Source organism: Podarcis raffonei, chromosome 1 (genome assembly GCF_027172205.1).
Source record: "Podarcis raffonei isolate rPodRaf1 chromosome 1, rPodRaf1.pri, whole genome shotgun sequence".
Taxonomy (NCBI): domain Eukaryota; kingdom Metazoa; phylum Chordata; class Lepidosauria; order Squamata; family Lacertidae; genus Podarcis; species Podarcis raffonei.
Window position 1 is genome coordinate 105,739,418 of NC_070602.1, and position 15,076 is coordinate 105,754,493.

At 40.4% G+C, this 15,076-nt stretch overlaps 1 protein-coding gene across 4 annotated transcripts in view; it reads right to left on the minus strand.

Moving 5' to 3' along the window:
- Positions 1–15,076, minus strand: part of CCDC148 (coiled-coil domain containing 148) — a 107,136-nt gene that overhangs the window by 66,604 nt on the left and 25,456 nt on the right. For 3 of the 4 annotated variants that reach the window (XM_053407566.1, XM_053407538.1, XM_053407557.1), the window contains exons 2-3: positions 6,200–6,262; positions 4,763–4,884 (exon numbers count right to left, since the gene is read on the minus strand). In XM_053407566.1, coding sequence (XP_053263541.1) covers positions 4,763–4,884; positions 6,200–6,254 — 177 coding nt within the window. In that variant the 5' untranslated portion in view covers positions 6,255–6,262. Of the gene's footprint in view, positions 1–4,762; positions 4,885–6,199; positions 6,263–6,919; positions 7,586–15,076 lie in introns of those variants that run through there. The other variant, XM_053407546.1, reaches the window with a different exon arrangement.

Consider the following 15,076-nt stretch of genomic DNA (forward strand, 5'->3'; position numbering starts at 1 on the left):
AGCAGCACATGGAAATGCTGTTTACCTTCCCGCCGGAGCGCTGCCTATTTATCTACTTGCACTTTGATGTGCTTTTGAACTGCTAGGTTGGCAGGAGCAGGGACTGAGCAACAGGAGCTCACCCCGTCACGGGGATTCGAACCGCCGACCTGCAGGATCTGGAATCATAGGCAAAGCCAAGTCTATAGGTTTTTTGCACTCCTTTTATCGCATACTGATGTAATTACTATCATTACCACATCCATTCCAGAAGAAGTCGACGGTAAGAAGTAACCTTAGTGACACCAGCTCTTTTGAATGGGAGAAAGCAAAGCATTATCCAAAACATTTAGTGCATATACACACTTGAACATATTATGACAGCAGCTTTCCACTTGGAAACATCATGTGGAAGTGTGTTACTCGGGAAAGATGTGGTAATGCATTTGGCATTCAGACCTGTCTATGGGGTGGGAAGCACCATGTAGAGATTGTGCAAAGCTCCCCAATTGCCTTCTAACCATTGCCTTCTACCCGGGAACTTCCTGCAGTGCTGATTTGGCAATTCAGCTGTAAAGCAGAAACACAACTCCTCTGCTGGGATCTTTGTGTCCATGCTTAAAAGTACGTTCTGCTTTGGCACAAGGGTTCTCAGTGTGCTGACACTGCTGATCTTTCATGCAGACTTTAATGTCTCTGTCTGTAGAGCCGGCAGGGAGGGGATCAGTGACAACTTGCAAGGGAAACAGCGTGAACTGGCATGAGTACTAGAGCTAATTGCAGCAGCCATTGGGAGATGCTTAAGGGGACAGTGAAAACACATCCAATCCTGGCAGGATATATGCACTCTACAGCTTAAGCAACAAACAGAGCATCTGCAGAAATGACACATTCCAGTTCCAACAAAAGTACAGTGTGATGTCATTATTTTCCCCATGGGGGGAAATGCTTAGAGCTCTCCATTATCACTGTGACTTGACTACTGCTCTCTCTCGCTTTTCTATTGCTCTCTCCCTCTTTTCTATACTTCCAGTGTTGCTTTAAAAATGACACACTCCTTAAAAAACAACCAGGCACATTCTTTTTCTACAGCACATGATCCTAGGACTAGCATTCTGTCCTCACGCTGGCTGACTAGATGCCTATGGGAAATTCACAAGCAGGATTTGAGCGCAATAGTTCTCTCCCACTCGTGATTCATGGCAACTTGTACTCAGAGGTACACAGTCTTGGGACACAGTCACATGACTGGCAAACGCCAAGAACTATGAATGGAAACAGGAAAATACTGTCTAATTTGAAGTGTGTCCCTCACCATAGCTCATTCTCTAATCCCCTTGGCTAATGCAGAATAAAAACGGAAAAGCCTAGAAATATGGGGATATTCCTAAAAAGCCTTCCTAAAGAACCATATATCTGGACACAAATGTTGCTTCCAGCTCCTTCTCTTTTCTTGCTTGTATAAATCAAAAATAATATGTACTTTGCCCCTACAAGCACAAAACCAACAGAACCAGCAAATTAAAGTTTCCAGGAATAATGGCTTTAGCACACTTACAAAAAAACGAACAGCACTGATGGGGTCAGCGCCATGAAGCACAGTTGCCCATGATGTGCCAGAGACGTTTTGGGAGAGACACCATGTGTTTGTTTACTTATTTCAAAAAGCTTTTGATAAAGCCCCTCGCCAAAAACTCCAGAGTAAGCTTAGCAGCCATATAATAAGAGGACAGTTACTGATTAAAGAACAGAAAGCGGAGAATGGGAATAAATTGTCAGTTCTCACAATGGAAGGATGGAAAGCCTCTGCTTTTTAACTTGTTCATACATTATCTGGAGTTGGGGCAAGAAGTGAGGTGGCCATGTATGCTGGTGTTAGGGTAGCAAGAACAAAAAAATTGTGAGGATCTCCAAATGGATCTCTCCATACTGAGTGAATGGGTATTATACTCAATCGAAACAAGTGAAAAGTGATTCAGATTGGGGCAAAAAATCCTAACTTCATATACACACTTCTGTGGTCTAAAGTGGCAGTGACTGACCAGGGAAGAGATTTTGGAATCAAGGCAGATCATCCAATGAAAATGTCAGCCAGTGTGCAGCAGCTGTGAAAATGGCACATTCCATAGTAGGGATCAGTAGGAAAGGGATTGAAAATAAAACTGCCAATAGCATAATACTGTTATACAAACATATTGTGCATTTGGAATACTGTTTACAGTTCTGGCTGCCACACTTCAGAAAGGCTTCTGCAGATCTAGAAAAAGTTAAGAAATCAGAATGGTTCTGAGAGAGAAACAAATCAGCAACTGGGGCTTCGTTTACACAAACAATCAGCAGGTGTAAAATATTATGCATCGTGTGCAGAAAACGGACAGAGAAAGTTTTTCTCCCCCTCATAATATGAGAACCAGGGGACAACTAATGAAGCTGAATGGTGCGAAATTCAGAACAGGCAAAAGAGTACTTTTTCACAAAGCACATGGAATTTCCCCCCACCAGTTGTAGTGATAACCACCAATTTGATGGCTTAAAAATATGATTAGACAAAGTCACAGAAGAGAATGCTATCCATAGCTACTAGCTATGAACAGTGTTCGAAACTCCCATTGTTCCCTGTTTAGGGAAGCTTTTAATGTTTAATAGACTAGTGTATTTTAATATTTTGTTGGAAGCCGCCGAGAGTGGCTGGGGAAACCCAGCCAGAGGGGTGTGGTATAATAATAATAATAATAATAATAATAATAATAATAATAATAATAATAATAATTAATAATATAGGCGCAGCTTGCGACAATGAATTTCATTAGCGTGAGCAGTTTCTGAGCTCTGTGTGCAATACTGTGCCTAAGATTTCAGATTAAAACTGCAGAGTGGAAGGAAAAGAGGACCTTTTTCTGCCTCCCCACTTCCAGATACTGTTTGAAGACTGGAGAAGAGACCCTCTTAAAAATATTAGTGGGGTGGGCAGGGGAAGGACTAGACCATGTGAAAAATGAACATAATGTTTTAGCTGCAGTTCATTCATTTTCAGCTTTGTATTCTTGTTATTTACAAAAAGTGTCTAGACATTCTGTTGTTGCGCCCATAACCTAGGTTTAAGGTGCAATTTAGCTCCTAGCTTTTATATCTCAGTTTCTAACACTGGCTATGAAACCTATGTACTGCCTTCAGTATCAGAGTAAGATTGACTCTATATACTGCTTGCTGAGGAACACAAGTGGGGAGAGGGCTGTTGCACTCAGGTCCTGTTTGCAGTCTTCCCATAAGTAGCTGGTTGGCCAGTTTGAGAACAGGATGCTGGACTAGGTGGGCCTCTTCTTATGTTCATATTTCTATCAATTATTTTTACTCTATGACTCAAAAAGTCTTTTTCTGCTCTAACAGCTAACGCAGCACCCTCTTAGCAAGCGGGAAGAACCACCTAACTGTAACCCACACGACATTTTAAAAACCACTGGCATACTCTTAAAAAAAGAAATAGCCAGAATTTTGCTACAGCATATGAAGTCCCTGGGCCAGCCAAGCAGCTCCAGTCTGCAGATTCCCTCTTTCCTAAGCCATTTCCAGTACCTACACAGACGCTTGAATGGTATTCCTGTGTCGTATTGGGCCCACCAAAGCTGTTGCTATGATGGGATGATCCTAACATTGGAGGTGTGAGAGTATCTGCTGTGCTTGTAAGACTGTCAGACTTACACTGGCAACCTTGAACCACATTTTTATGAGCCCAGATACCCGAGTACTAGAATTGTGACTCACTATTGGGGTAGGGAATGGAAAAACCTGTGAGGGATGGAGAATGGAGCAGTGTACCCTGCAAAAGTTCATGGCCAGCTGACAGAAATCCTGAGCAGAAGCACTGTACACTGCAACAACTGGTTGCAGGTCCCACCTGTATGGAAAATACTACAAAATAAAATCAGCTAACAGAGAAATTCTGTACACGTTGACTCAGAAGCAAGCCATTTTGAGTTCAACAGAGCTTCCTCCCAAGTTAAGTGTATATAAGATTGCCATCTAAATCTAATGTTTGTGTTCGAAGCAACTCACGAGAACACTGTTCATTTTACCTTCGGCTACATGTTCTATCTATAAAAATGATGAATTTTACAGTTATGCACACCCTAGCCATTATGTTCTGCTGTTGCTACAGTTTAATACAAAGCAGGAAACATAAGACATAAGGATGGGAATGTATCTGGTCTGTCAAGGCCTTTCCACCTGCCCAAACCTTGTGAGCTACCACCACATATTAATCGGTTTTGTAAAAACAGTTGAAAAACAGTTTTGCAATTTGCTACTTCCCTGCTCATCCAGGGAGAGTAGCCACTGTTCCCAGGTGAGCTGCTGGATGACAAAATACCCCTCACACTATCATAGAGCCCCCATAGCATTGGGCTTAGCAGCTCTTTGCTAGTATTAAAAGACAAAAACCCTTTCATCACAGAAGACAATAATGACTAAATCAGTACTATTGCAGCTTTAGGTTTAGCACTAAGCCAAACCACAAATGCAATGTGTGGCTGCTCAAATCATGCCCACCTCACTCCTGTAAACAAGCCATGAGAAGTAAATTTGGCCCCTTTGCAGTTAGTCATTTAACAGTTAATTCTGTTACCCAATATCTAGCCATCATTACTCACTTTATATATTTTTTCAGTACCTTTACTTATGGACAGCAGAATCTCCTTGTGCATACATCAGTCACCAGCTCCTATGACACTTTCCCCCTCAACATCTAAAGTTGCATTCTACATCCATCAGAAACCACAACACTTACCTTTAATAGAATGTTAGCAGATTCCAATTTCTTGGCTTCAGTCATTGCAAGTAGCTGCTCGTAGTCAACAGGTTTATACTTGGAACTCTTAAGGCCATTTTTCATACGAACCACCAAGCTTTCTAGTTGAAGCATGAAACAATTCAAACATGAATAAAGTCTCCAGCCAGTATGTGTTTTGAAACACAATGAGAACAAGAGAACTTTCTCTTTTAAAAACAAAGTTACTTCACTGCAATTATAACAAAACATGAATAGGAAAGACAACACATGACGCTTTTTGTTTTTTCTGGAAAATACAAAAAAATATTTCGTGCAAGCCACTGTCTCAGCGACCCAACACTTGAACTGAAGTGCCAGGCCTGTAAAGCTAGAGAAATATCAATAATCACCTAAGCAACGAACTGTTACATATTATAGTGCATATCAGTTCAAGCTTGCAGGCTCACTATGGACCTCTGCTTGCAAGAAGGAAAAATGTAACCGCCATTTGGGTCACTGAGACAGTGGCTTACATGGCACTTAGCTATCTGCTAATTAGAATGTAAAGAACATAGGCAGCTGCCTTATGCTGAATCAGATTATTGATCCATCTACCTCACGACTGTCTACACTGACTAGTAGGGACGCGGGTGGCGCTGTATTCTAAACCACTGAGCCTCTTGGGCTTGCCGATTGGAAGGTCGGCAGTTCAAATCCCCGCAACGGAGTGAGCTCCCGTTGCTCTGTCCCAGCTCCCGCCAACCTAGCAGTTCGAAAGCAGGCCAGTGATAGTAGATAAATAGGTACTGCTCTGGCAGGAAGGTAAACAGTGTTTCCATGCGTTCTGGCTTCCGTCATGGTGTTCGGTTCAGCCAGAAACTGTTTTAGTCATGCTGGCCACATAACCCAAAAAAGCTGTCTGTGGACAAACACCATCTGCCTCAGCCTGAAAGCGAGATGAGCAAAGCACCCCATAGTCGCCTTTGCCTGGACTTAACTGTCCAGGGTTCCTTTACCTTTACCATTACACTGACTAGCAATGACTTTTTTAGATTTCAGGTATGGTTCTCTCCCAACCCTACTTGTAGATGCTGGGGATGGAACCTGGGACCTTCTGCATGCAAACTATGGTCCTTCCCCTGCTAAATGTTGCAAGAGCAGGACTCCTGCCAAACCCCATGATGCCTCTGTCCATCACAGAGAGAGGCTGACTGCTGCCACTGTGGGAAGCAAATACCCACCCACAAAAGTAGAAACAACTTCATCAAGCAATGTCAGCTAAGTTTCCTAGAAGCCAGAGCATAGAATTATAGGATAAATCTCATAAACCATGGACTCCACATAAACTCTGTGTAATAATCTCTGTGTAACTAATGCAGCTGGCTAAAACTGAGCAAGGCAAGCTGTGACACAAACAATGGAAATGGAACATTGAAATGGATTTTAAAAGTCTACCTATATCACTACTCCTGGGAGATGTAGTAAATCCTCGAAGGTCCCTTTCACTCATCTTAACACCTGTTGAAAAAAGCAAATTATTTATAAGACTGGGACAATACTTTAGAAAGAGATAGTCACATTCATGTGCTTTTTGTATAGGGGCTTCTTTGTCTAGTGTGTACCCTGTTCATAGAATTTCACCTTGCTCATCATATGAAGGACAAGTATTACACCAGCCATGTATATTTTACTGCGATTTTTTTTTTAAGGATAAAGCTTATAAAAGTGCAATCAAAGGTAATGTTATACTTGCATAATTAAGAACTGTTTGTTTTAAAATGACTTTCAGTTTGATTCTACTAATATTTCCTGGGCCACAACTCCCACTGAATCCAGAAAGCCTTACTCCTAAGTACATGTGCATACATTCACAACCCTAATAACCATGTGGGAATCAAATACTGTGAAGCACAGTAATTTGCACTGACATTACAATCCAATGCTAAATAAAAGCTATAAAGCTACTTGCACTTGCAAGGAAGCAAGAATGTAAACAAAAGTTTCTCATATCCCATGCTACTAAGGTTATACCACCAACCAGAGAGTACTTTCTGTTTGTGGATTTATGAATCTGGGTTTTCTTCAGTTAGATGTGTAGGCGAAACAATGGGTCAAATAATGGTCTGGATGTGGGCTAATAAACTGATCCTTAATCCAAACCAGACAGATACACACCTGGTCAGGAGAGATATTGATGTAACTGAGATTCAGCTGGTTTTGAATGAGGGAGCACTCCTCTTGAAAATCAGTTTGGGAGTGCTCCTGAATCTGGCTTTGCCTCTGGATGTCCAGAGAGTAGCTGTGGCCAAGGGGGTCTATGCAGCTTAGGCTGGTCGTGTGCCAGCTATTCCTATTCCTGAGAAGATAGATCTAGACAGAGTAACACATGCATTCACTACGTCTAGATTGCATTACTACACCCTGCCTTTGAAGAGTCTTCAGAACCTTCAGTTTGTACAAAATGCAGCAGCAATGATGCTAGTAGGCATTTGACCATGGGAACATATTGGTCCTCTTCTGTAACAATTTGTTTGTGGATACAATTCTAAGTACTGAAGATTAACCTGTGAAGCCCTATAGGAATTGCATCAGGGCTACCTGGAGACAGTCTTCCTGTCTACCAGCCTATTCACTCCCTGAGTTCTACCAGAGAACCCCATCACTAAGTCCTGCCCAGGGCTTAGGCACAATTGGCTGGAAGAAGAGAGAGGGCATCCTCAGATTGTAGAATACCTTATCCCTTGGGCCCCCTTTCTTACTCCCTCTCAACCTATTAGTTTAAAATTCCAGGATATGGCAAGCATGTAGAAGAGTCAGGCAGACCTTTCTTTTATGTGCCAAGTCCATTTCCATTTTTAAGATCTTTTGTTTTTAATTGTTGTAGCTACCCTCAAGCAATGCAAACATAATAGAATGGTGGGGTGTATATTTCCTAAAATAAACCATTCATTCACTTGTCTATGATAAACTGAAATCAGTGGGGCTTACTGCACTATAGGACTGTACTATAAATACCATACGTTTTGGAATTGAAACTTGAATCAATGCATTTAAAGAGTATGGTCACAATAAACCCCAAACATGTTTTATCTAAATTGCTGCCTTTTGTACATAATATTCTCTAATAACTACCTCTGACCACACCTACGTTTAAAAAAAAAACCTCAAGCAGATAGTGCCAATGTAAAACAAAGAGAAAGTGACAACTCTCCCACTTGCTACAAGTAAAACCCTTATTTGCTAACAGCAAGCCTGCCAACTCTCCTAAAAGGAACAAGATCATATCTCATCTGCATTTGCTAATATATTTAAATAAGCTTTATAGCAAATTCCTCATTGCCAAGGATAGAGACCGAACTAAAATTAATTAGCTGGATTTAGAAAAAAAAATCTTTGGTTAGGCTGGTTTAAAGCTGTCCAGATGGCAAACGGGAGCCATTATAATTCTGCAAGTTTAAAGGTTGAGCCAATGAAACAGATGTTCTGTGCTGCTCTATAGTAGGTCATCCTTTATATGCTAATAAGAATATTCAAATATAAAATCTGTGCAATAATTAAATCTCAACTCTACTCAAAACCAACTTTAAATCCCATTTGGATGGGAAAGAGCACAAAGCGACCTCAGAATTCCTTAGAAAGATTAGATGTGAAACGTGTCACACACTCACGTCTTTCTGCTGCTTTGCTAGTTGGCAAGCTCCTCACCCACAATGTAACAATGGACGGCTAGCTGTTGACTTGGGTAGATACATTATCCAGTCCTTAGTTGGCGGCAGAAAGAGGAAATTCCAACAGGAAACCTTAAAGGAGTGCTCCCTCACAGGAGTGTTGACCATATTCAGAGTAATTTAAAAAATACCTTGATTCTCACTAAGCATTGCACAAGTATTTTGTATAAAGAATGTGGGTTTTGCTTTCACAGAGAGCTGTGTCAGAGTAACCTCTATGTTTACAGCAGCATGGGTAGCTGAGTGACAGGCCTGTGATTCAACAATTCAGACAGCAAGAAAAGTGGTTCACATTCTTATTAAGTCATGTGACAAAACCAATGGACAGTATGTAATGAAGTTGTTCCGTTTGCAAAAGGACTTCTGGCTGGTGGCTGCGCAACAGAACTTTCCCTCCCTTGCCTCTCCCAGCACACTCCCTGAAGGTGTCCTAGGGATTTTGCCATGTCTCCAGAGCAGATTTGGGGATGGCATGGGGAAGCGCAGGAAGAGGGAAAGTAGGGGGAAGGTCTATGAGCACAAGGACTTCTGTTTGTGCAATGGAACTACTCTGACGAACAATTTCAATGGTTTTTAAAATTAGAGTCCCTATCAGCAGGGCTTTTTTTCAGCCAGAACTCACCAGAACTCAGTTCTGGCACCTCTCAGAGTGGCACCATTACCATAAGAGAACAAGGGAGGTGTTCATGGTGAGCACCTCTTTTTCTAGATAAATAGCACTGCCTATTAGGAACAAGTTATCATTATAGCAGAGCATCAAGCCAGAACTACATGATATGGTGGATTCATGGATGCTACTAGAAACATTAGCCCCTGTCTACTTCTCTTCCCTTGTAACATCTAATACTGCATAACACATGACATGACAGCACCACTGAGAGTTCACCCACGAAAACCTGCAACCACTGAGAAAGTTGAAAGAGAAACAAGCAGCGTAATGTAACCATGTCGTGCATTTCGGACAGGACAGAGGAAGTAGTACTACAGGGTGTTGTTTCTGGCAGAAGCCAACATAAAAGGAAAATATTGTATGACTAAAACATGGTCTCTCACTGTGAGCTGCAATCATGACACGGTGCTGTAAGATAAATAAAGCTGTTTAAGAGGACCATCACTGAAATGCAGCAGGCCAATTTAATCTGGAATTTTGTAAACATGCGCTTGTGATTCTCTCTGTAGTATATGTCTGTATAATTCTGGCTGGATTAAAGAATAAATATGCAATACAGTGAAACCTCGGTTTTCGAACATAATCTGTTCCGGAAGACCATTTGACTTCCGCAACGTTCGAAAACCGAGGTGCAACGGGCAGTCTGCAAATTTACAGAGAAAATTGAGAAAAATACGGTGGTACCACAGCAGAAGCCATTTGACTTCCGAGGTGCATTCTAAAATGGAAGCATTTACTTGTGGGTTTTTGGCGTTTGAGTTCCGAAACGTTCATCAACGGAGACATTCAAAAACCGAGGTACCACTGTACAGTGGTACCTCAGGTTACATACACTGCAGGTTACATACGCTTCAGGTTACAGACTCCGCTAACCCAGAAATAGTGCTTCAGGTTAAGAACTTTGCTTCAGGATGAGAACAGAAATCGTGCTCCGGAGGCGCAGCGGCAGCGGGAGGCCCCATTAGCTAAAGTGGTGCTTCAGGTTAAGAACAGTTTCAGGTTAATTTGAACTGACTGACGATATGGACTTGATTGACATCTGGAGAACTAAGAACCCCTTGGAAGAGAGGGAACATTCTTCTCTGAAGCCAAAATGACATGGACAAGAATTGACCAAATATGGATAACTAGAGGACTGGCACCTAAGACTCGAAAAGTGGAAATTTGCCCAAAAACCTGCTCCGACCATAATGCGGTGAAGATGGAGATGAAACTAACACCAATCGGTTCCTTCAGATGGAGGATGAATGACACCTTATTTAGAGATCAAGAGGTTACACCAAGAAGGCCCAAAAAATCTTGAGAGACTATTTTGAGATAAATTTGAATACCACGGTTGAAAAAAGAGTAATCTGGGACGCAAGCAAAGCGGTCATGAGAGGGTTTCTGATTCAACAGAACGCAATAAAGAAGAGAATTCAAAATGAGAAAAAAAGATAAAATCTTGGAAAAAATAAAAGAAGGAGAGAAGAAATTAAGAGCGAAACCAAAGTCGCAAGAGATTCTGAGAGAAATAAAGCTATATCAAGTACAATACATGAAAATGATAAATCAGGAAGTAGAATGGAAAATTAAGCAGATGAGACAAAAGACATTTGAATCGGCTAATAAATGCGGAAAACTGCTAGCCTGGCAGATGAAAAAAAGACAAAAATTAAACACCATCACAAATTTGGATGTGGAAGGAAAGAACATACAGAATCCACTGGAGATTAGAAAGTGCTTCCAGAGATATTTTAAACAACTATATACACAAGGGCCACAGAAAGAGACTGATTTAGACCAATTTTTAAGAATAAATGGATTACAAAAAATATCTCAAGAAAATAAGATAATGTTGAATCACAAAATTACAGAACAGGAGGTCGAAGGTGCCATTCAGAACATGCAGTTGGGTAAATCTCCAGGGCCGGATGGTCTAACCTCCAAATACTATAGATCTCTGAAAGACTGGTTAATTCAGCCACTAAAGGAGGTCTGTAATGAAATTTTGGAGGGGGGAAAGGCGCCAGAGTCGTGGAAGGAAGCTTACATTACACTTATACTGAAAACTGAGTCTGAAAAGACACAACTTAAGAACTACCGCCCCATATCCCTGCTTAATGTGGATTACAAAATTTTTGCTGATATCTTGGCTAATAGATTAAAAAAGGTATTAGTTGAAGAGATACATAAAGATCAAGCCGGCTTTCTCCCAGGTAGACATTTGTCTGACAATACGAGGAATTTTGGAGAAGCTGCAAGTGAACATCAATACCAAAGCAGTTTTATTTTTTATAGATGCGGAATAAGCTTTTGATAATATTTCATGGAATTTTATGAAGAAAAATCTTCAGGGAATGGGGGTGGGCCAAGGGTTTGAAAATGGTATAAGTGCAATTTACTCAGAACAAAAGCCAAAGTTAATAGTTAATAATGTGATGACAGAGGAATTTAAGATAGAGAAAGGGACACGACAAGGCTGCCCAATTTCCCTATTGCTTTTTATTCCGGTTCTGGAGGTTTTGCTGAATATGATTAGAAGGGACCGTCTGATTAAAGGTATTCAGGTCGGAGCCAAACAATATAAATTGAAAGCTTTTGCAGATGACCTAGTTTTGACGTTACAGGAGCCAGAATCTAGTACGAAAAGAGTATTAGAATTGATTCAAGAATTTGGTCATGTGGCAGGATTTAAGTTGAACAAGTCAAAAACTAAAGTGCTTGAGAAACATTTTACACCAATTGAGAAAGAGAGGTTTCAGAAGGAGACAGGTTTAACATTAGTTAAGAAAGTAAAATATTTGGGGGTTAATATGACTGTTCTAATTTAAATTTATTTAAAGATAACTATGAGAAATGTTGGCTAGAAGTGAAAAAAGATTTGGAAATATGGTCAAATTTGAAGCTTTCCCTGTTGGGTCGAATTGCAGCTATAAAGATGAATGTATTGCCAAAAATGTTATTTCTGTTTCAATCATTGCAAATTTTGGACAAGATGGACTGTTTCAAGAAGTGGCAGAGAGATATTTCCAGATTTGTCTGGCAGGGCAAGAAGCCTAGAATAAAATTTAAAATATTAACTGACGCAAAGGAAAGAGGTGAATTTGTCCTGCCAGACTTTAAACTTTACTATGAATCAGCAGCATTCTGCTGGTTGAAAGACTGGCTGCTTCTTGAGAACACAGACATTTTGGACCTAGAAGGTTTTAACAACGTTTTTGGATGGCATGCATATTTGTGGTACAACAAGGTTAAAGCACATAAAGCATTTAAAAACCATATTGTCAGGAAAGCATTGTTCAATGTCTGGATAAGATACAAAGATTTACTGGAAAATAAAACCCCAAGGTGGTTGTCACCAATGGAAGCGAAGGCTCAGAAAAAGCTCAATATGGAGGCCAAATGGCCGAAATATTGGGAAATATTGGAACAAGAAGGAGACAAATTGAAATTGCAGAGTTTTGAGAAATTAAAAGATAAAGTGCGAGACTGGCTTCATTATTATCAAATAAGAGAGGCCTATAACTTGGATAAAAAAATTGGCTTCCAGGTGGAAAAATCAAAATTGGAAACAGAACTGTTAGATCCCAAAACTAAGATACTTTCAAGAATGTATAACTTGCTGTTAAAATGGAATACGCAGGATGAAACGGTTAAATCTGCTATGATCAAATGGGCACAAGATATTGGTCACAACATTATGTTTGCTGACTGGGAACAGTTGTGGACCACCGGTATGAAATTTACGGCATGTAATGCCTTAAGAGAGAATATTATGAAAATGATTTACAGGTGGTACATGACACCAGTCAAGCTTGCAAAAATATATCATTTGCCCGATAATAAATGTTGGAAATGTAAAGAAAATGAAGGTACATTCTTTCACCTTTGGTGGACATGCCCAAAGATTAAGGCTTTCTGGGAGATGATATATAATGAAATGAAAAAGGTATTTAAATATACCTTCCTGAAGAAACCAGAGGCCTTTCTCCTGGGCATAGTCGGCCAATTGGTGCCAAAGAAGGATAGAACTTTCTTTATGTATGCAACAACAGCAGCAAGAATACTTATTGCAAAGTATTGGAAGACACAAGAGTTACTCACCCTGGAAGAGTGGCAGATGAAGGTGATGGATTATATGGAATTGGCGAAAATGACTGGCAGAATCCGAGACCTGGGAGAAGAGTTGGTGGAAGAAGACTGGAAGAAATTCAAAGACTATCTTCAGAAACACTGTAAAATTAATGAATGTTAAAATGATGTTGGATTGAAAATAAGTGGCATTAGCAACAAAGTTAATAAGAATATGCAAAAATGAATTGATAATGGATGAAAATATAGAGTTATAATATGTTAAGATATAGAGTTAAGATAAACGAAAGAGGGTAAGGATTTGCTGATTTGATTATTTAAATGGGAATACAAAAAGGGGAGGTGTGAGGAGGCCAAGGAAACAAGCTAATGTGTTTAAAGTTACAAAAAACGGATTTGTTTTTAATTCTTTTTTATCTACTTGTTTTTTGTATTTTGTATTTTTGTTCTTCTTTTTTCTTTTTTATGTATTTTTCTATGTTCTCTTTTTTGTATCTTTTTCTTTCTATATGACTTTTTTCTATTTTGTAAACTTATGTTTTTGTAAAATCTCAATAAATATCTTTTAAAAAAAAAGAACAGCTTCAGGTTAAGTACGGACCTCCAGAACGAATTAAGTACTTAACCTGAGGTACTACTGTATAGGAAATAGAATACTACAAGTGGGACTTGTAACATAAAGGGACAGTGTGGTGTGGTCCTGCTTATGATTCCAACTGCCAAGCCATGCCTTCTATCAGGATATTTCCTTTTAGTTTCTTCAACCCAGTTTTGCCATGTATTTCCCTGTTCCTTCTATAAGAGACACTCAACATTCTGGGGCCAAGGAGCATACTTAGTTTGCACTTATCTATTTTTAGATTTTTGCCCTCATAGAACTCTTCGATTATATCTACTTCTGAAAACCCTGGGTTTCCCCCAAGCATGCTGACACCTCCCTTTTGCTTCTCATTGGTCCCATTTTGGTTACATAGCCATCAAAACTCAGCATCTCTGTTTCCACTTACTGCACAAGGGCTGTCAACCTAGCACCCACTTCATATGTACACCTAGTGGCCCCAGACTCTGAGCTTTACTTAAAAAAAAAAAAGTCTCTAACTCTTTAAAGGTAAAAAAGGTAAAGGACCCCTGGATAGTTAAGTCTAGTCAAAGGTGACTATGGGGTGCAGTGTTGATCTCGCTTTCAGGCCAAGGGAGCCAGTGTTTGTCATCAAACAGCTTTCTGGGTCATGCGGCCAGCATGACTAAAACGCTTTGGGTGCAACACAAAGCCAAAGCGCATGGAAACACCATTTACCTTCCCGCCGCAGCGGTACCCATTTATCTACTTGAACTGGCGTGCTTTCAAACTGTGCGGTTGACAGGAGCAGGGACCGAGCAACGGGAGCTCACCCCGTTGCAGGGATTCGAACCACTGACCTTCTGATTGGCAAGCCCAAGAGGCTCAGTGGTTTAGACCACGCTGCAACCCGTGTCCCGCATTACTCTATAAAGTTATTCTATGATTCTATGAAGCAAAATGTGCAGATACTCTTCTAAGTAATTTATGTGAAATAAACCAGTATGGTTGCTCCTTCCTGTCTGTGTTTTTAGCCAAAATCTTAAGTGAGAGCTATGACTGATGAGAGAGTTGTTTGGACATGAGGCAATGGGTCTCCCTCCCCTTTAATGCATTTTTCCTGCTTCTGTCTTATTTTCTAGACAAAAATTAAACAGGTTAAGGCTTTTCTCGCATTGTTATGGGGAAAGCTTCACCATGACTGCCCTCTCTCTCATTTTGCTGTATGCCACACTCCCCCAATGGCAGCCATTTTGTGTCATGTCACACTCCCAGTACTCCCTCAACATTCAAAAGGGCCC